The 22866-nt window shown below is 34.2% G+C and overlaps 1 protein-coding gene across 2 annotated transcripts in view; it reads left to right on the forward strand.

Moving 5' to 3' along the window:
- Positions 1 to 1580: 1580 nt before the first annotated feature.
- Positions 1581 to 22866, forward strand: part of LOC116169925 (cell adhesion molecule 2-like) — a 216968-nt gene continuing 195682 nt past the window's right edge. The window contains exon 1 of one of the 2 annotated variants that reach the window (XM_031486136.1): positions 1581 to 1764. In XM_031486136.1, the coding sequence (XP_031341996.1) occupies positions 1726 to 1764 (39 nt within the window). In that variant the 5' untranslated portion in view covers positions 1581 to 1725. Of the gene's footprint in view, positions 1769 to 22866 lie in introns of both variants that reach the window. The other variant, XM_031486139.1, reaches the window with a different exon arrangement.

Below are 22866 nucleotides of genomic sequence, written 5' to 3' on the forward strand. Positions count from 1 at the left end.
CATGCGTCTAAAGTAAACACGAGGGGATGTAACAAATACCTCCCAGGCGTCTGTAAGGGGTTGAGCACACACTACGGGGATGGCTGACAGATCTATATGCGGTTCCGTGGTTATGTCGTAGCCTGTTAGGCACATAAGGTGATCTGTCACCACTAACTGCTACAAAATTCGTCCCACTATCAAGAATTTGTCATTCGTTACGGCCTATTACATGTCTAAAATGTGACTACTATTTGTTACGTTGATGGTGCACTCAGGTTTCCCTCACTTTTCCTTTGAGAAACCACCGCCATCGTTACGAGGGCAATTTTTCTCGAATTCTACACTACATTAAGAAACACATTCTCATACATGACAATCTTAAAACGGAGAGACTTTTTTTAAATCCGCTCGCGTCACTATAAGAAGCAAAATAATTGTGGAGAATTAGGGTTAAAGTTTACCTTCTTTTAAAAATAACCTTTTCCCACATTTATGAAACTTCCTTCGAGAAATCCGATAACGTGATTAGACGTAAGCGCCTTTAGATCTTTTTAAAAGAATGTTGCTCTAAACAAAATGTTTTCCACATTCTGAAAACTCAAAAGCCTCGGCTATAATAAATTTTTAGGTTTCCTTTGAAACAACATGAAAGTTATGTTTTTCAAGCGAGCATTGTCTTAGTGCCAAGAATCTTAAATTTTTTTCACTTATACTTTACCAAATTTTCAACAAAGCGTCTTAAAATAAATGAATATTTTTTGTGTGATGTTACACCATAATTTTGCTTATGTTGCTTTTCTAAAACGGCGTAGGTTGCAATGTAACTTGGTGATGACGTATGTATGTAAAGCCCCTTGTCTGGGGATTTCTGTTATTCTTATTATATTTTGTTATTACCTATATCAGTGCATTCATTTTAATAACTTTTAATTTAAATGACTACGTTACCAACTGTTTAGCATTCATATTACCCGTTATTTACACCAAATAATTTATTAATTTAATATTATTTTGTTTAGTTTACACTATAACAGTTACCTACCTATCAATAATCGAAATAAATTGTCATCTGAGGTATTTTTTTGCATAGTCAACTATTCCATTTGAAAGATTGTTTCTCCATAAATGTGGAGAATCACTTAAAGTTCTTCTTAGATCTCTCTGTCTAAATCTCCTTCAAAAACAATCTAGAAATGTACTTGTTTGAAATTCTTTTTACTCGGAACAGTTAAAAATCTCTTTACTAGATCTCTTCACTAGAGGAATTTTTAGAAATTCTTAGAAACCATGTACTTAGGAACCTGGTAGTATAAAAACCTCAATTCCCGAATACAGGTCAGGTTTAGTTCAGGAAAACACTATTTCGCGGCGCGTTCCAACTTTATTCGTTAAATCGCATTTCAAAACCCGAAACGCATTTTTCTTTGAGTTTTAGAAAGAGATGACTTCAAAGAGAAAGAATATATTAACGACGCTCGCTTTATCTAGCATGTTGACCGTCCAATTCCGATAAAGGTGCGTAGTCGATTAATTCTGACGGATATATTGAATGGCATAAACCAGTTCAGGTGATAACGCGTGATTTTGAATACGTTTCTTAGCAGTTGTGATCGCACTTCGAGGTGACGTGTATTAATATCGTATCGTTTGAGTAGACTAATTTTCTCGATTTTAATTAACTCCAGTGAATTAATCGTGCTTATTGCCTGTGAATTGAACACGATTTTGTGCCACGTTCAACTAATGAAAAAGAATTGGAAACGGAAACTTTTTGGAAATTCGTAAGGTAAGTTTTCGTTGTGTGTGTGATTCAATCGTGACGCAGATACAAGCTATAGGAATACGATTTGGTTGTTTGACTGTACTACATTAAAATCAAATTTAAAATCAGCAGTTCGTAGTCTAAATGGTTATTTTACCTTCGTCGAACTCGAAAAAAATGTATGAAGTTGTAAGCGCAATTTGCGCGTACGTATATACCTACATCCAGAATATTTTTTATGAAACTTTGAAAGCTTTGAAATAGGAAATAGTAGCATTTGTTCCTGGATGCAGGAATACTATCAGACTATCAGAAACTGAAATTTTACGTCAAAAAAAAAACAAAACTAAAGAGTTTGTTTCGTAATTTGGAAGTCGGCCTTACGAAATTTCCCCACTATACATGCGTGTTCCAAACTTTTTTGTGGCTGGTCCAAATTAATATTTACGAGTAACAAAAGCCGATCCATTGCAAAATGTTATTTCTTAACTAAACCTTTGAATTCAAAAATACTTGGTCGCTGATCAAAATTGGTGTTTAATTTAACTATAATTATGAAATCAGATTTGACAAACATATTGACAGGTAAAACTGCATCTAAATCTCATTTACTTAATACTGTGCTGAGCTCGAAGAAAATAACATTCTCTGTTTGATTGATATTGGGATCCCCTCTTGAAGACCAAACACTCGTGAATCATTGGTAAAAATTGTGTAGTGGTCGGTTGCTTCAAGAAAACCACGAATAATGTTAATAAATGTATAGTAATTTTTCATTTAGTAGCAAAGTAGCACTTGAAAACACGCGGTAATAACTTCAAACCACCCCCGCCCCCCATTTCCAAAAATCAAAAGTTTTTTACTAGGAGAATTTTAACGAGTTTCGTTTATTTCGTAGTCTAAGTCTAAGAAGTAAGGATCTGAAAATGTGTTAAAAAATATTAAACTTAAAATTATACAAAATGGTCGATCTTTAAACATTTAAAAATTCTGAAGGAACCCTTGCTAAAATTCGAATTTAAAAAAATTTAAATATCAGATGGTTTTCCACGGCCTTGCTGTTTAGGGTAAACTTGAAGAAACAATACCAAGGAAAACTGATTGAGTTTTTACAAGAAGTTGATAAGCGGAACTGTAACTAAAGTCACTAGGACTAGCAAGGAAACGGGCGATTTTTAAAAATGGGAACGTGTAAAAATTAGCGCTTTTAAATTTTATTCCCCAAATGAAAAATCATAATTTTGGAACCTTAAAATTATAACTTCTCTTAATTTATTGTAAACTTTTTTCTATCATCGTGATTTTTTATATATAATTTTGCGGAATTTTTTAAAACCTATCGAGTACTGCAGAGGTTGCAATTGAAACTAGCCAAAAACATTGAGATAAAAAATATCATACTGTGAGGAGTTGGCACCTGGCCCTTTGGGTTGTGATTAACTCAACCAAATTAATCGAAGTAAAAAAGCATATTTTCCTTTTATACATTCAAACACTATATCGGGATAGAGCAGCCATAGGCTTCACAGAGCAATGAGGCAGTTTGTAAAACCCCACGAACCTGGAGCTTTCTGATACTTTGGCCTATTTGGTTCTTTCCATTCATTTTCAGACAGCCTGGTGCGAAAGACGACATAAAAAACTTTGCAAAAAATGCATTTTGCCTTGTTAACAGATTTCTGAAAATCTCCTATAGTTTTCTGGAAGGGTACCAACCCATGAGCTTTTTAAGAGCGCCAGAGACCCTTAGGGTGTTTTTACATTGCGTTTTAGCGGCTTTTTAAGCCTTTTGGTCAATTTCTCAAAGTATAGGCACATTCTAGAGATTTGTCTGATCTTTTCGAAAGCTCTATAAAGACATTAGGAGTCTCTGAAAATTATTTAAGACGCCCTGGGAGTCTGGCGGTCCCAATTTTTGGCGTAAAAATTTCCGCGGCCCCCAACAGTGCTGTAAAGCTGTAAAAGAGTAAACTGTAACAGGAATGGTACCAAAAAATTTTTTTTATGGTTTTTTATTTTTGTTTTCATCATATAAATGTAGGTTACATTTACTCACAAGGTGGCGCATTGTCTGAGGAAGATTCCCCTCTCGGCGTTTCATGTGTTTCCCCGACCTTGCTCCGACTTCCACCGTACGGGAATGATTTAAAAAGCAGTCAAAAAGTGTTAAGTGTTTGTAAGGGCATTTTAGGTGTTTCAGAACACTTGCCAGCGTCTCAGAAGAAAGCTTCTGAGCTGTTTAAAGTGTTTTAGCGCATTTTAAAAAAAAATTGAGGTTTTATCTGGAGCTTTCTAATCTTTTCAGCTTCAGACAAATGGCCTAAGCAATTTTTGCAACGCATTTAGGGGACTGTAAAAGTCGTCGGTATTTTAAACGCATTTTAGGCATATTCCAGAGCTGTCTAGGCTCTTTTCAGATTTTATAGTCCCATTTATCCAAAAAAAGCTGCTCTATTGCTGATCCCAGGCCAAAAGGAACTATACACAAAACACTCCTTAAACTAGCTCTACAAATATGATTTTTCCCGGTACAGATCCTCACCGCAAGACAGAAAAATGGTTTAATTCTGACCTCAATTTTTATTAATTTCCGGCAGACGGTGAGCGAAATTCCAAACGGTCTGTAACAAATTTTGACCAACACTTACAATGGACTTTGGGCGAGAATCAAATATAATTAATCATACTTTGAAACATGAAACTTCTCTGTTTGTCGTTAATAAAAGGTTCGAATTAACACATAACTTGCGTGAAATTATTTATTTATTTATTTATTTTATGCTGGTACTTGGAAAGACGTAGCCTCATCAACTCGAAAAAAACTCCGTGCGACTCTCGCACTAATTAAAGCTTGTTTCACACTAAGGCGACGCTCACGCTCCACGTGTCGCTTTTTATTAGTTGACAGTTTTTCTCCTCTAATTGGTAGGCAACAGATTTTCATTACCTAAACAACCCAAATTTACTCGGTAAAATACACCTCTTGTGCAATTATAAGTGACAATTCAACTCATGTATAAAAAATCGCATAAGCCGCAGTGAAATTGTCACTTTGACAGCGGCAAAAGTTACCTGCAACTTTTCCAGCGACAAATGCACTAGTGGTTTTTTCACTTATTCATTTTCGAACCAATTATCGCATTATCCTTTCCCATATGACTAGTTTGACGTCTGTCAGTAATTGATTAGTTATGTGAATTTCTTGTTCGTTAAATTGTCCTGCCGAATTACACTCGAGGTTTGTATTTAAACCGAGTAAATTTGTGTTGTTGCAATTCAAATCTGTTGCCTTTTAGCAATTGAACTCGAAAAACTGTCAACCTAAAAATGCTCCACCTGCGGTGTCGCATTTTTATTAGTTGACAGTTTTTCTCGTCTAATTGCTAGGCAACAGATTTTCATTACCTAAACAACCCAAATTTACTCGGTAAAATACAACCCTCTTGTGCAATTATAAGTGAAAAATCGTATGGAAAGTGGTACTTTTTTTTCACGATTTTTGCTATGCGTTTCCATGGCGTTTCGTCCTGTCTATGACCAATAGCCCAATTGTTGAGTGACAGAAAATGGCGAACGTCAATGATATTATGGAATTATGGGAGAAGAAGATTTCTTAGAAGTGGATGAATGATATTATTCTTCTGGATAGGGAGTTGATTGGCGGCTTTACAAACCTTTAATTATTTCATTGCATTTCAATGCAGTGGTATGCGTTTTAGTGTAATCCAAAGCCTGTATGCATGTTGTTAAAACCCATTTTAAAATCACATTAATTATCAGTGATTAAATTTCTCACTCTGTGGTATTTTCACCACCTCCAAACTTAATTTACACTCACACGGTGTTCATTAAAAATTACACGATTTGTTTTTGTCTCACATTACATACGTTTAGTTACTGTAATATATTTTACCTAAGATTTTCGCACGTATTCCTCTAAAAGCTCAAAGTCTTTATTTATCTCTCGGCAAGGAAAAATAAACAAATCTGCTGTGTACGGAAACCGACCAGTCAAGTGAACGCAGACAAGAATACTTAAAACGGAAGACGAAAAATCAATACGAAAATAACAGATTTGGGTAATGGTGGAAATGAATAGCAAGGATAGAGTCGAAATTTGTTTCCCGCTCCCTTATGATTAATTTTAATATTCTGGATGAGAGAAATTACGTGAGGTTATATTATTCAAATACCAAAATGTTATGCATAATTTATGCTATCTTGTCAGACAAACACAAACATCGCTTTAGCGCACGAGAGGAAATTACGTCAGCAAAATTTCAAAATTATACCACCTCAAAACCAAACAACGGTAGGCACTGATGAGGGCGGTGCAAAAACACACGTTCCGCGAGTACTTACTTTTTAGCTTAGTAAGCCGTAGATATAGGCGAAATAAATATTTATTTGGCGTCTTGTTAAAATTGGCAAAGTATGCCGGCAGTGTCTGGGTATTTTGAAACGAAATTTCTACTCGGCAAGACTGATAATTTAATACACTTAGTCAATTAGAGACCCTGGCTTGTTATTATGTGGGGAAATTACCTCGCAAGGGCACGATTATAACAATTGCTCCAACAGTGCGCATTTTGGCTCGCTTCTTACCTCGTACTTGCTAGATAATTTTCAAATTAACATCCCTAAGACCTTATTTGGATAATCTACAAAACTGATTTTACTTTATAATGGCCCAAGTTCTATTAATTACTCACATCTTATCTCGCTTACGACTAATGCATCTGCCTGTATGATGCTTTGCGTGTCATTCCGAGACTGAGAAAATGTCAACCTTGTGCATGCGAGAACCCTTTTGCATTATTAAATGCCGCCCTTTTAGCTCTTCGCTTAAGGATTCAGACCCTCTTAATTATAAAAAAGAAACCCCTGTAATTTAAAAGACAACATAATACACGTCTTAAGTGTAAACTAATATATTAGTAGAATCGCTGGAAACTTAATATAGCATCCGTAGATATATCTGGAAAATTTATTGGTCTTTGCCGAGCATTTTAATTAATTTCCAAATAGAAAAGTGAAGAAGACCGTTTTTAACCGGCGCGCCCTCTTCGTAATATTTCTAAATGTAATTCTCCGTTTTATGTAGAGACAATATCCAAGATGAGCTAAATAGAGCAACGTTAGTTATTTTATTTGCTCTGTCAATATTGTCATACCGAAATTAGATATCTTCGTCCAACTTTGCCTCCCCCATTCCTGAGTATCTTTAATATTGTTATCATGGCTTTCCGCGATACACCTCCTCTGTTCGCTTGCCTTATGAAAAGCCGGAGATTCAGTTAAAGTAGTACATTTCAGCTCGTCTTCTCTCTAATCAGATACTTATTCTGGAGAAATGAACGGCACAAGCACGGTAGGTTTATTATACAAATGTCCCTTCTCATATTTTTGTCAGTCAAGAACTGCGCTTTCTTACTTGAATTTTATATTACCGAAAAAAATCTGTTTTTCTTTACTTTGAACTTCTGAATTATGTATGTAGGAAGTTTTTTTTTGGACGCGATTCTTTTATGCGAACCAATTGATTTGAATTTCCGAGACTTACGTAAAATTAAACAAAAATTTAAAAACGACGCTGCATAACAGCAGAATTTGAACTTACTCCGCTTCCCTTCAGGAAGCTGAAACATTTGCACGCGTTCACGTTAACCGTCGAATTCTGAAGGGTAGCAACGGACCTGATGGTATCTTGTTTATGTCCTGAATGTAAAATGTGTTTAAACTTTCTGAAAACGTATTTCAGTTGAATGTGCATCATAACAACATAAATAATGTTATTAAAATTTTGGAGTTGAAAACTTTTCACAAATAAGAGCATGTTTATTTTTAGCGCATTTTTGAAAAAAATACGCTATTATATTCGTTGTGGCTGGCAGGCCGGCTGTCCGCGTGAGATCTCCACAACTACAATAGCTAGAGAATTCAAATTTTCACTAAAAGCTTTCTGCTATAGTGTAGATGTGCAGGCACTAGCCTATTTTGAGTTACATTACTTGTGAGATCGATAATTGAAGAAAATAATTTCGATATGAGTTTCGGAGGTGCTATAATTTTACCGTTAGATAGCGCTACCAGTATAAAAACTTATTATTTACTTTGTGATTTGTTTTACAAAATGAAGACGTACCCTCAATTGAAATTAAAAAAAATTAATTATATTTAACACAGCCAAAATTACTCGTGAGATCGATAATTTTAAACTTCGCTAATAAAATACTGACCTGCATTACCAAAAATGCGCTTTAATCATGCATATGCTGATTTACAACTTGTTTATTGTTGGATTGAGTCTAAAATATCAGATTATAATTCATGGAGAATTTTCCGAAAATGTACCTATATGTTTACATGGCGCTCAGGGAAAACGAATGCAATCGTTGTGACACTTAACCTCAATTTGTTCTCTTTTTGGCAATCGGACATCAAATATCTACAAATTCATTATTTATGTGCCATTATGTACTTGCCAAATTAAAATGTGCGCCTTTTGCCAACAAAAAGGTCGTTATACGTTCCAATTATGCCCTAACTGTTGAGAATGGATGCTTTTTTTTTGCAATTTTCCTTAATTACTTGGGTAATCTTTTTGATATGTTTAGCATCAAGGTCTCTTGAATTTTTCAATAAATGTTCATCGATTTTGCAGAAACTTTCGTGGAGTGTCAGCTGTACAGCTAGGAACTTTTCCCTCTCAAACGACTTTGTGTACATAACTCCATGTTTAACTGCTGGACAACAAGAAATTAGTTTTCCAATCATTTCCATGAACTATCTGATTCGCTACAACTTTTCTCACAGAGAAAGGTTCAACCAAGGATAGCAATTTAACTTTTTCATCGTCTGGGGAGGGAAAGTCTCGCAATTGTCAAAAATCTGCAGATAAGCCTCATATGATTTCCCCAAGAACAAAAATCATCTTTGTAAGACTGAAAAAAAAAACTATTTGACGTAAAGAGACAGCCTGATATTCATAAAATAGGTATATTTTTAAATTTAAACCTAAAGTACTTTATGTACCATTAAATAGGTATCCTTCAGACGTGGAAGCGTCATAAACTAATTTTTTTTAAACAATTTCACCACCCTTTTGCGGTCCTCAAGTTTAAAAAGGGATCGTTTTAACAAAGCGGTTGAAAGGATCGAGGTTTACAATGATCCTCTTGGAACCATCCGACTTCTGAAAAATCTTGGACACAATTTAGTCCCTGCATACTGTTACTTGGTTTTAAACAGATTCAGTTCTTGTATAGAGTCATTAGACGACCAAATTAGTTTGTGTTGCCTTCTGAACAAGAGGCAATCTCAAACTCGAAATGCAAGATAACATTAATTTATCAGGGATAAACTTATACATAGGGGCTAGTATTCTCTGCGAAACTGTGCCAATGTCCGTGATATAGCATAAATCATAGGCGCAAGATCGGTACCCAACTGTGGATCTGTTACAGCCGCTCATCTGGTCGTACCACTTGTAAATTCAAGGCTTCTTTAACTTACGTCATGTTCAATTTTGGCAACACTAAGGAAGAAAATTTTGAGGGAGTCTGTATTTCTACGCCTAACACAAAATTGCCTTCCTTAAAATCGAATCCCATTTAGGGAAGATGTCGGAATCATCACCCGGCCCAACCTCCCGTAAAGGAAGGTCACTTTTTCTCAAGGGTGGTGTATGCAGTAACCACGGTAATAGAATCAACAAAATTAGATATGAAAAATTAAGCAGGGTACTTTAAGTAGTGCATAAAGGACGTTACCATTGACGACGTACTTTATAAGAAACAATTAATATTATAGATAACTTAACATACGAGTTTAAATGAATCTTAGAAACGGTTTAAAATGTCAAAAATACTAAAAACCAGGTGGCAAATTCTTGACCAATAGTTACCTAGCTCAAGCCAGGTATAAAAAAAGTTTTTGATAGTCTCACATCCTTGATGCGTAATATACACGTACAAAATTTTCGATGCTGTTGCGGAGCTCCAAAATTTTTTTTTAAACCCGACCCGATCTTTTTTTGCGTTTGCCTTCCATACATATCCAATCTTTGAACAAACTCCGTCGAGCCGCGTTCTCGGAAATTTGCCAACGTACGTACACACATACAGACGGAAAATTTTATTCTTTAAAAGTTGCTTAAAATGATCTAAAACGTCGACATTTGATGATGTCCAAAGCTCAAGCTAGGAAGCTAAAAATAGAGTGTTGTCTTAAAAGAATACAATGGGAGTTACCAATTTAGTAATGTGGAATTGATTTATTTACCGATAGAGAGCCCGAGCGAAAAGTAAAATTTAGTTTCCTTGCAGCTTCTCTTACGTGTACTAACGTAAATAAATAATAAATAACGTGGAGACTCTGCATTGGACTAAATGGGTTGTAGAGACGTAAAATTTATGTTCCACTTTATAAAATTTAGCTTTGTACTTATCGTTGCTAATGTATCTGTAAGTACCTTAGAATAAATGATAAAAAAAAGGAAGGTTTGCGCTAATTTTTGATAAATGAGGGATATTACCGCCGACGTTACGAGACCACTAAGGGCGATAATGATTGGCGTTCTTTGTGACAACATAATTAAAGTTGGAGTTTGTTTCTTTTATTGCTCATTTTTATTAAAATATCCACAAGTAGCTCTCTAACTGCACATAAAAAATGTAACCTCTCGTTCTTTTAGTAGTTATGTAATTAATTGTCTAATACACGACTGTGATATATTTTGAGGGTTGTACGTACAATTTTTTTACTTTAATGGATTATAATTATTGGGTACTAAGGCAACCCTCCTATGGATCGTAACAAAGTATGTATCCCCTACAGATTTGAAAGCAGTGTTCTTTTTATTGTACAAGAACTGTTGATCGATTTTCTAGAACTTCTTAATAAATTTTCCTATGATATTGGATTATTTTGAAAACTCGCAACGACCCAACAGCATTGTAGTATGTTCTGCACTTTTTTCCGTCCTCGGCGTCCCTTCGAAATAAGAATGACAGATGTCACTAGAATGCACAATCATTTGATTAACTTTATATACCCTTGCGGTTAAAGTGATCACTTTATCTGCCCTTACGGTTAAAGAGCGACTTATTTAAACGTATTAAAATATCAATTTAACATCTGGCGATAAAATAAGAAATCTTCAATGGCTGTTGAAACAGTCGATTGTCTTTGAAGTAAAACGATAATTGAATTCGTATATGCCAAAGTTTTCTTGTGAAAAATGCGTCAATTTTCCAATCTACTTAATTTGTCCATTTTAAAGTTCCAAAAGAATTATGCAAGTAAAGGAAGAAATTTGTTTGTATGATCCACGGGGTGACATTTTAGATATAATATAATTGTCATTCTTATCATGTTTCGTAACGTGCAGTGCAAAAAGCTTCCTATAACATGCATGAAACAATATGAAAATTACTGTCACTCTGTTGCCTGTAAATAGCGTCACATTTTCCACTACTCGGGAACAACATTATTCATCAAAACAAAGATATATCTAATAAAACTTTTAATCGAAAAGTTGTTCAACACAATTCACAATCTTTGTTCGTGGCATTAGAACACACAACGCTTGAACACCTACTATATAACTTTTTAATTGTTTCTATCCTACTAAATTAAGTCACTTATATTGTAGCATTTCTCTCGGGAAATTCTCCAGTGCGGCATATCAAAAATGCGATTTTCTTCTTCCTGATTTTCGCGTAAATACATAAATAGTGAATAACCGATAAAATAAAAAAAACCTCGGGAATAATTAGATTACGCCAATGTCCAATTAAAAATACCACTACAATTATAATAAACAAGCGTACCTAATACGCAAAGGGCAAATGAGAAAGTCTAGCAGCTGTTGCGACTTTTTCCCATGCCATAAATTGGAGTTAATTAAAAAAAAAGTGAAAGAGTCTGTATTTTTTAACCGTTCCCTTTGTAATATTTTGCGAGATTTCAACGGTTGTCATTGCGTAAAATCCTTCGGATTCCGCGATATTTTCAAAGTAAAAAAATCGTGCACCGATTTCCTTCTGTTTTAAAATTCCCTTCGCCAATTAACGTAAATGAACAAAAGGCAGGATGCCGCCAAGACATTGATTTTTCGTATTCATTCCATTAACTTTGATCTTTGTGGTAGTCAAATGAAAGTCGTTTATTAGTTTGCGAGATATTGGGAATTGTATCGATTGCTCGATTAATTCATTGTTTCTATATCATTCACGCAGAATCTCTATTCATCATCTAAACGCATGGCGCAGAGTTGTCTACGTCACCGCAGTCGACGAGTGAATATTTGTTCCGTTTCGGTTATTTGTCAACGCCAAGTAGAAATTCATTATTATTATTATTACGTAAACCCCCTATAAATTGAACCCACGTCGGGTTACTTATAATGCTAGCTGAAGGTGGATAGTGCTCAACACTGATTGTAGCATTAAAAAAAGTACGCAAGAAACTCGTAGTGGATGATACTTGAGAAACACTCAACTTTGTCCGCACCCCTTGAACCATTCAGTAGTATTTCCGTACCCCTTCATTTGATTGTTCGGGTTAAACAATCCCTTTTATAGCTTATCAAATATAAAACTTGTTCTCTTACGAATTTGCAAATAAGCACTTTTGCCCTCTTTTTTTTTTCTTGTTTGGCACGCGAAAGCTATATGCATTGAATTTTTATGGGGGCGTTAAAAATTTCTTTAAAGACGTTGTAAAACTAACGTGCGCTATAATGTTATACTTGCAATATTTTTACAGTCATGAAATATTACGTAGGCAATTTGGGAAAATGTGCACATTGCGACATTTTAACTTTAGGTGTAACGGAATTCTCTTGGAAATCGATAGATGTTAATTTCACGTTTCAACGTGGTTGGATGTCATTCGTGTGTGACCTATTCGCTGTTTTTAAATAAAACGGGACATTTGCGAGGTATTCATTTCACGCATTTCTACTGCCTAAAATTTAATGTGCCCTTTTCCAAATGAAGCCACTTGAATTCAGCGTTCATGATTAATTTTTGAATTACTTTAAATTTCTCATTTTAATTATGGTACCTCTGGACTTAGGACAATGGACTTCCTGTAGTGCACGAGATTACTTTCAGGTAATTTTTTAAGGGAAACTGGAATGCAGAACCAAATGCACCGCCTGTTATTAAAAGTCCATATAAATACAATATGGAAGAGTCGCACTCTCAAAACATACGTAAACAATTACATCAGTAGATGAAAGGCATTGCAATCTCAAATTAAAAATTCCATATTTCTGTTCATTTTGGCGCACAAAGGTGGAACTTGGCGATAGATCAGCACAAAACGAGCACAATTCGCCATGTAAAATTGAATTCGACTGCAAATGTTGGCATGTACAAAATTTAAACCCAAATTTTAATTTGAAAAGTTTCAATTTATGAAAATTTCCTCGATTCTTTAAATTAGTGCGGCGCATTTATGGCACACTTTTAAAAGACTCGGACTTACTGCTTCATGTCATGAGTTGCTACAATATTAGAATATTTACTTCAGAAATTCAGAGAATTATCACCGAAGTAACAAAAAGTTTTATATTACACCAATGCCAAATGGCAATGTGTAGTGGAAAATACATGCTCCATTACTTTACAGCGAATTTTTTTTTGAATTTTGATTTTTTATCTCATAATCAACAAAAATATGCTTGCTCCGTCTTGAGTACCCACAGCACGAACGATTTTTCTGGTACCCCTAATCCACGGAACTGAATCCGGATCTTTACCCAAAAGAAGACTGAAGAGTATAATCTGTTCCTATTCTCTGCCATTGTAGAGGCTAGATATACTTCTTACGAAACATAAAAAAATGTACTATTGTTGCCACTTTGTGGGCCCGTCCATAGGTTCGTCCGTCCGTCTGTCTCTCCCTACAGTTGTAGGGCTTTCAGGTCTTTATCTTATGAACTACTTTTTTTGCCATTTGGTTCGTTATGGTGTGAACGCTTGCACCAAGGATGAAACTTTTTCTGTGTCTCTTACACAAACAGTTATAGCAAAAAGATCTATTTTTTTGCTTCTCATAATTTTACACTTTTGCCGTTTATTGTGCTTATACATTTTATACGATTCTTTCATTTTCATTTTTGATTAGCCAAAACTTAAACATGAAACTTGCTCCACTTTAGCGATTATTTTGGATCAAGGAATCCTAATATTTGCTTGAGGAAACGGTTTTAAATAAAAATATAAATAAAATAGTTATTTATTATACAAGACGATAAAGGGATATTTTAACCATTGAGTGAAAGATGTTAATTTACGATGGGTGTAGCCACGAGTAAATTAACTTTCACGAGATAGTTAGTTTTCCTTTATCGCCGTGTATAATACAAAACTATTTTATAGCAGATGCCATATAAATCATTCTCAAGCTTCTGACAATTCTGAATAAGAGACGTCAAACATGGCAAGCTTGGTTCTGCCGTCGTGATCGAATTGTCATGTCATGTTCTGGACGTCATTTTATATCGTGCATTATAAATATAAAGAATGACAGATGTCATTAGAACGCACAATCATTTGTTTCACTTTATCTATCCTTACGATTAAAGAACGGCTTAGTCTAGTCATTCAAACCTATTAAAATTAATTTTAACCTATGGTATAAAATAAATAAAATTTCTGTTGGAAACTACAGTTAACCCTTTGGGTCATTATTTGTTATGTGCACTTTTTGAAAAAATTTATTGCGCATGTGCAAACCCAACTTTCTTATTTATGAGCGGTTTTCTTTTCCGAAATTTTAAGGGAAAGTGTTGCCTAAAAAATAAAATAAACGTACACCAAAAATTAAAATGATTACGCATCTACAACATTACATTGTTTATTTGTGACCCAATTCTCCTGAAATTTCAGCGGAAGATACTCATATGAAAGCAAATTGAAATCACGTGCTACAGAGTAACGATTTTTTTCGGACAAAGACTGTTAATGTGGAAATGAGCTTTTTATAAATCGTTTAGGATTACTTTTTACCACCCGCACGCTAGTAAGGGAGGTATTGCATTGGATTAAAAAATGTAAAAATATTAAGGAAGTTCGACTTCGTAGTTTGAACAAATGTTTGGTTGTCACTGGGCATTTGAATTTGAACTTATATATGGAAAAACAATTACAACAATTAATTTCTGAGTAAACAGTGAGCCTATATTTGTACAACTCTTAGCCATATCATACAACGGTTTGTTATTGCGTGGTGATCGTTTGAATTTATGTAGTAAATATTCAAAATTCATACCAAATGATAAAGCAGTAAAGGTCCAAGTCCTTTGTAAAAAGTGCGAAATAGACAAGGGCGTTCGTCGAAATTTCTAATTTGTTCTTATAAGTAAAAATTTGAACATTAACAGTTTGAGTTACAAATCCTAATTTTAATTTTTAGGATATAAATTCAAATTTTAAAAAGCCGTTTTGGGTTTTACTTATGATATAGTTTAATGTAAAAGCAAAGAGTTAATTACAGAATTATAGTTTAAAAAACTACCTTACCTAACTATCGTGTTAAAAATCCCCCAAAAAAATTAGATAGCATCATTGAAAAAATTCAGATACACAGTTTCGTTGAGGTTAACATTTTTCCGCATCCCCGTTTAAAGGTACGCTGCCTTGCGATTTTTACAGAAACTAAAAATTAACGAAGAAAAAAAAACATTTTGGATCTTAGGTTTACTTTACCACCTCATTTTTATCATCTTACTGCTGCAGGTTTAAATTTAATTGTGGTTAGAGATCATATACTGAACAACCCTTCTGTCTTGCCGTTGCTTTGTGCTGTGTCCCTTTCTGTAACGAAATCCCTTTGTTGCCGAAAAAATGTTTGACAGTTTCTGTAACATGTCAAAAGTTAACGGGAGTGACCTGGTCAATAACTTCTAAATTAATATCTCAAGCTTGAGAAATGAGAACTCCTTGACCCATTGATTTTTAGGACGTTTGTTTTAGGATTCTTGATTTTGCTCATTTTCTTGTATTAGTGCTTACAATTTTTTATTAAACATGTTTACAAGAGTAAAGAGTTCTTAGTTCTTGGTGGCTTCGCCGTTTTCTTGAAACATTGGTATGCTATTTTAAATACGCAAAAAGCAACTTAACCGTATGGTAAAGATAATGATTACTGACAAAGAAAAAGTCAGTTGGAAGATATGTGAGGGTTGCCACCTTAATCTAAATTAACAATTAGGTACATTTTTCCCTCATTTAAATTTTTTGAAACACAAATAGAGGTAAACCTGCCTATAAAGTGTATTGTTTAATTAAGTAGTTATTATAGTAATATTATTGATGCCGCTTACATTTTGTCCATTTATAACGTCCGGTCATGGACAACACCAATAAAAAGTCCTCAACTTCTGCATTCGTAATCTAATAATGCGCCCGAAGATTTTTGTAGCTTTTTTACTGCGTCCGTCCGGTCGGGTGCCTAACAGTGTTTATCAATAACTTTTAACGGCACTTAAATGGAATTATAATTACATTTACGGCCTGCCTTATCGATAAACAATCATTAAATCAATAAATTCGTTCCTGTCAACCCCCAGTCTACCCCAAAGAGTGATGACTGAATTAATTTAAGTAGGACGTCTGTCAGTTATATCTTCCTAAAAACCTTTTTTTTTATTTTCAGGTAAGCTGTGCATGACCGTAATGGAGCCGCGTAAGTACTTTGAAAGTATTTAAATTACATAGGATAATATAAAAAAAGCTAAATGCATTTCTGGTAAATTTGCAAGCGGATAACTTGCAATTAACAGTCTACAAAGTTTCTGAAATTAATTATTGCGCCATTATTACTATACGCTAGTTTGACATTTGGCATTTAGTTTTATAAATTAATGCCGACGGGATTGTGTAAATCCAAGAAATAAAACAATTTCCATTTTACTTCATTAGTTAAAACCGCACAAGAAAAATAATTACTGATAAAAATGTTTCTGTCAATATTTCCCTTACAAATTGTACTCATTAATAGAAATCTATATACAACCCTCGGTAATTTTGTTTAACTTAAGAAATTGAGATTTCTTAAGAAAACGGAACGCAAGGAAAAAGTTTATTATTTTTCGCGAAGGGTTTTTATTAATCCTTTTTTATTTTGTTTGCGTCGTTTTACCGGTTGCTGTGGATATTCCGTGTTTATTATTTTAGTTACGTAAATGTACCGCTCCCGGTTGTAATTTAAAAATTAAATTGCGAGTTTCTAGTAGGTCTGCTGCACCACTGAGAGGATTTCTCCCAGGAAAGCGCGCAATGGAATTATTTTGTTGTTCCTTGAAATTGTCCGTTTTGTTTATTATTATTCTGAAAATTTTACAATCGCCGCTACGCTATTTTCTCCTAAATCGTACAAACATCAACAGGAAATGCCAATCCCAATTTTCTCTTTTTAAATAAATTTCTTTTACAGGCCATTATGTACTTTTTATTGTTTACCTTTTCGTAATGTTTATGTCAATAATTATAAAAAGTATACGCGAAACTCACATTATAATAAGGTTCGCATCTGCAACACCACCTACTTGTAAAGTTGAAAAATGTTAAAAAAACATAAAATGTTTAAAATTCATTCATGTAGTAAGTGTGTCATGTGTACATTTTGCAGAAAAAACCTCTTCTTGGTATCTCAGGCTAAATGTTTTTAGATTCAAATTAGAATTAAATCCCCCTCTTCTTGGAAATTCATCAAATACAAATTGTTCCTTTTTCACTTCTTAAACATTGTAATTTTGTGCCCTTTCCGGATTTAGCCCTCATTCTAATACCATTTGAGATTTCGTGGAACTGTTGCTCTAGGCTTCTAACTAACTAATTTTCTGAGAAGAATTGTTTTTTTTTTCTGACAAGATTTTGCATAGTTCGCTTTTACTTGGAACTTTCTGTGCATCAAGAATGTTTTTACAAAGTTTTGGGAATGTACCTTTAAAGTTCCATTTCTGGAGCTGTCGAACTATTTTGGTATACCATGTCATGTCAAAAGCTTTTTTTAATATCAAAGAAAACTGAACTTTTTGTTGACAAATGAAAATTAGAATTAGAAAACTGTTACAAAAAATACAACATTGAAATTAATTGCTCTGGTAACTAGCTCAGTCGGTTCTATTTTTATTTTTAGCGCATTTTTGAAAAAAATACGCTATTATATTCGTCATTGCTGGCAGGCCGGCTGTCCGCGTTAGATCTCCACAACTACAATAGCTAGAGACTTCAAATTTTCACTAAAAGCTTTCTGCTATAGTGTAGATGTGCAGGCACTAGTCTATTTTGAGTTAGATTACTTGTGAGATCCATAATTGAAGAAAATAATTTCGATATGGGTTTCGGAGGTGCTATAATTTTACCGTTAGATAGCGCTACCAGTATAAAAACTTATTATTTACTTTGTGATTTGTTTTACAAAATGAAGACGTACCGTCAATTGAAATTAAATAAAATTAATTATTTAACGCAGCTCGTGAGATCGATAATTTTAAACTTCGCTAATAAAATACTGACCTGCATTACCAAAAATGCGCTTTAATCATGCATATGCTGATTTACAACTTGTTTTACTTGTCTTACGTTGGTTTGCTCCAGGGACATTCCGCAGCTACTAACAATTGAAATCCCAGTAATATGCACTGTTCAATTCAATACCCACGAGATAAATGATTGACTTTTGGTATATTGAAAGAAAAACAGACACGAAAATAGTTGGACACTTAAGTGTGCATCTTCTTAGACACGGTAATTTTTTATGAAATGGCCATTTCTTTCTCTAGTTAAATGGTTCACTGGTTTGCACTGCAAAAGCAGTTCATTTTGTTTATAGTTTATATGTTTATATAATGAAAACCTTCCGAGTTGGATTCCCTTAACATGAATTTTGATTGAAATTTGCTTGGATTCCAGAAAAATATGAAAGAGTGTAAAGACTGGTCACAAAGTCAGAGATTCTATTAAATTACCCAACGATTTAATTTAATTTTCCGAAACGCATTTTTCCTATTTTTACTTAATATTTGTGGTTGCTTCACCATGGTACTTGTTTTTGCATGTTTACGTTCATCTTTTTTGGTATTGATAGTACTGCAGCTCTAATAATTATTACCCTGTGGAAATTATTACTGTTGTGTTCTACATTAAAAAAAAGTGCATTGGCTTTGTAGATGTGAAACAAAATGATCTCTATAACACAAATCGTCACTTCCCATTGGAGTTCTGAAACTAAAATTCGACTAGCTCATTTCAAGTTAATTTTTTAGAAGACTTAAAATCATTTTGTCTTTTAATCTTTCCTATCATTCACACCCCCAAAATGATCTAAAATTGTGAGCACCTTTACGGCATTTTTTAAAAGTATTTGTTTCACGAAATGTAAACCAGATGGTTAATTAGTTTCCATTTAAATTAATTCATGTCTTCATGGATCATTCTTTCTAAGACGATATCTAGAAATGTTGAATCAAAAGTCCTAGGAAGGCTTCTAACTGAATTTTAAGAGATTTCTAATGAGATAAGAATTATAGAAATATTTGTAAGTACGAGGGGATATTCGAGTCCTTAAAATGTCAGATGATCCTTATTTCGTATCGTACTACGTGATGCTTGTACTGTACTCTATCTGTTTTCAGATTTTTTATTGGTTTTATGTTGTATAAACATGAGAAAAAGACGCACTAAACTTATTTCGGTTCAAACTTCTATGGCGCTCTGTGGTAAAAATTCATAGCGAATTTGTTAAATTCAAAATTAAAACTTTGCTTAAAGTTTAACTGGAAAATTAAAAAGAAACTACTGCCATACAACGCTGGAAAACATTGCCAAGATTGTTCGAGCATCCTTTATGTTGTAACGGCACGGCAGAGAAAGTTTGGAAAATTTGTTAAGGTATTATTACTTGTGTTTGTTTTATATACATATTTTATATATTACATAATACGAAAATGTATGCCTTCTAAAGTAAAACCAAAGAAAATATTTGGCTAGAAACTTTATTCACAAAGTTTTACACGTACGCTAATACATTGTTGGCAATCGGCCGTAAAAATCGAATTAAAAATTTCACCCGTCTCACTATATAATTCGTATCGCCTATAAAATTAACTTTTGTTATATGTTAGGTAGAAATACATGCACATAAAAGCCGCAGACCTATTGAATCGATTTATTTTAGTTGAATTTGCTCCTTTCACCACATTCTTCCACAACAAACAATTACTAATATATAAGCAACTCGCTTCATTGTTCGCAGAGGGAAAACTTATTCCACAACACAAAGCGGTACGAAATTTAGGTCGTAAAATACAGCCGTTATATAATTAATTTTTCTTTTTCTTATAATTTTTTATCATTAACTGTCACGAGCATATTAGTGCGTTTTTCTCGCGAAGGGTGAAACTGGAAATTAGGAAAATTGTCACCCCCCAAGATTAAATAGCTACCCGTTCAATTTAACTCGATTTCCTTTAATTAGATTAAGCACATTTTGTGCTCTCAATCTCGCTTATAAAAATTTCCCTAAATGAAGTTGTAATTTGGGTGTAATCAAGCAAATTTTAGTTAATTTACGTCTCCCTTTAGCCAAGTGTGTGAGTAAAATGATTCTTGATTCGCACTGATTGTAAACGTGAGGTCGTAAAGTCGGAATGGTTTCATGGCACGATACTCGAGGGCGCGCATAAATAGCTCTGACCACTTAATCATTGAAATCGCACCTCGTTGGCATTCATTACACAGCGGCACAAGAATCGATTACTTCAGACTAGATTGCCCAAATCGATAACCAGAAATATCAATTATCGGCGCGTGCCTCTACTACAGGATTCGATCGACTGCAGGACTTTCGGTCGTGATTAATATTATCATCATTAGATCGGGGTCTTCAAAACAGCTGCTGGATGGTTTGCGTGTCCCGGCCGGATATGAAAAATTGTTCATCCCTCTCGTGGAAATATTTTTCTTTGGTAAAAGTGAGAAAGTAATTCTCAACAGTCAAGTACTCTGGGAAATTGTTTACAACACGCTTTTATTGCGGTAATTATTTTTCACAAGCGTTTCATACAATTGACGATATTAGCCGTATAATGGTTGCTCCGGTTTTAACGTATAGCTACGGCTTTTAATACGTGACGTAAAAGTTAATTTTCCGAAATTATCTTTATGGACTATCAACTTTCTTACGCAATCATTGTAGTATAAATTTTGTCGCTCGTACCAGAAGGGATGTAATATGGCTGCGAGTTTAAATTCGTTACGTAGAATGGTGCGTATATATGATCCTTATATCCTTCTCCGTGTCCTTTAATAAAAATCCAATCCGTCTCTTCTCTAAAACAGGGTTACGCTGCACAATTCTCATCTCGATCTTACATTCTTGGCACTGTTATATACATACCTTTTTGTTGCCTTCTTGCAATTATTAACTCTTGCTTGTAGGGTTATTCTTGTTTTTTTCCATAGTAGGGCAGGGCATCTACTGTGATGTGATCAACTTATTTTTTACGAAAGCTTAACAATTATCTTACGGAAGGGGTACAATTATTTCTGTATTACAATTTAAATAAATCATTCAGTCCGTTTTTTTTGGTAAATATGTACAATTTGTTTTGTACAATCATTTCCGTATTTTATGTAAGAATATTTTTAAATTCTATATTTTAATTACATTCTATTTCCTTATTTCAGTAGGCTCAGGTTTCCTTATAAACCTTTTCCAGTTTTCTCTGTCTTCTACCTTTCCTTTTGCCTCCATCCACGTCTTTCCTCTCTTGTTTAATATCTTTTCAATTACCTGTTCCCACACTTGTTTTGGTTTGTCTTTTTTCATTTTGCCTATTGTTTTGCTTCCCAGATCTTTTTGGTTTGTATACTGCTGCCCATCCTTAGTAAATGTCTCCACCTAATTCCTTTGTAATTACTAGAGACCATCGCGTCTCCCCAAACTCTATTAAATATTTTCAGAAGTAAGTAATTCTCCCATACATTTCACCATTTCTGTAGTTCCCTGGTGCTTTGTCATTTTTTCATTCCTTTATCAATTTATCCATTGGTATTTCGCCGCTTCCCTGCTTCCTTCCTTCTTCTATTCCACTTACTTTTTCTTCATCTTGTACCCTTTCTCCATCCAATACGAGCAGCTTCTGGAAGTATTGCATCTTCAATCTTCTTTGTTTGGCTTCTCTTACTAATTTTGTCACTTTTCTCCTTGTATTCTTCATAATTCCTTTCTGCTACTTGCTGCTTAATTTCTTCCGTCCTACCATGCCTTTTGTTTCTTGTTTTATTTTCTTCGTATATTCCACATGTATTTTTGGCTGCTTCAAGTACTATGTTTTTGAATGTTTTCCACAATTCCTCTGTCCCTTTATTTTCTGTTGCTTCCTTGTAGTTTAATATTCTTCTCCTTATTTCGTCATATCAATCGGCCACTTCTTTTACCATTAGTTTGTATGTCATAATTGTTTCTCTACCCTTCTTTACTTTCTCCTCCTTCTTTGTGCACTTCTTTATACCTTTTTTCCGTTCAATTTTGGCTCCCCAATTCGTATCCTCTTTTAACCTTCACATCTTTAATTAGCTTTATGTTTTCTCTTTCTATTGCTATACTGCTGACGTGTATTTATGCATCTCCTTGTGTTTGAAAAATGGAATTTGCGATAATCAGGTTATGTACTCTGCAGAAAGTAGCCTTCTTCCATGATTTTCATATCACTCTGTGTGTTTTTTTACCTTTTTCTATCCTTGCATTCGTGTCTCCTATTACCAATATCCTTAGACTTAGTTGCTCTCAAAATTCAAGTTTTCTTTGCCCTCTTTCATCTTCGTTTGGCCCGTATATTGCAATTACTGTTTCTATCTGCGTTTGCTCTTTTAATTGAACTACTAAGGTTCTTTCTGATATCGCCCTTTTGATGTCCTTACTAAAAATACACCCAATTCCTGCTTGGGCTCTTTCTTCATTTTTCATTTCTGTTATTCCTTTGCCCTTAATTTGTCTCTGGTAGTATTCCCTTATATGATGGTTTTGTGCGTCTGACTCGAGAACGAAAAGAGATCAAACTTTCGCCAATCGATTTCTATGAGTTCAAGGATCAGTGCTAT

Source organism: Photinus pyralis, unplaced genomic scaffold, assembly GCF_008802855.1.
Source record: "Photinus pyralis isolate 1611_PpyrPB1 unplaced genomic scaffold, Ppyr1.3 Ppyr1.4_LG4, whole genome shotgun sequence".
In the NCBI taxonomy this organism is placed as follows: domain Eukaryota; kingdom Metazoa; phylum Arthropoda; class Insecta; order Coleoptera; family Lampyridae; genus Photinus; species Photinus pyralis.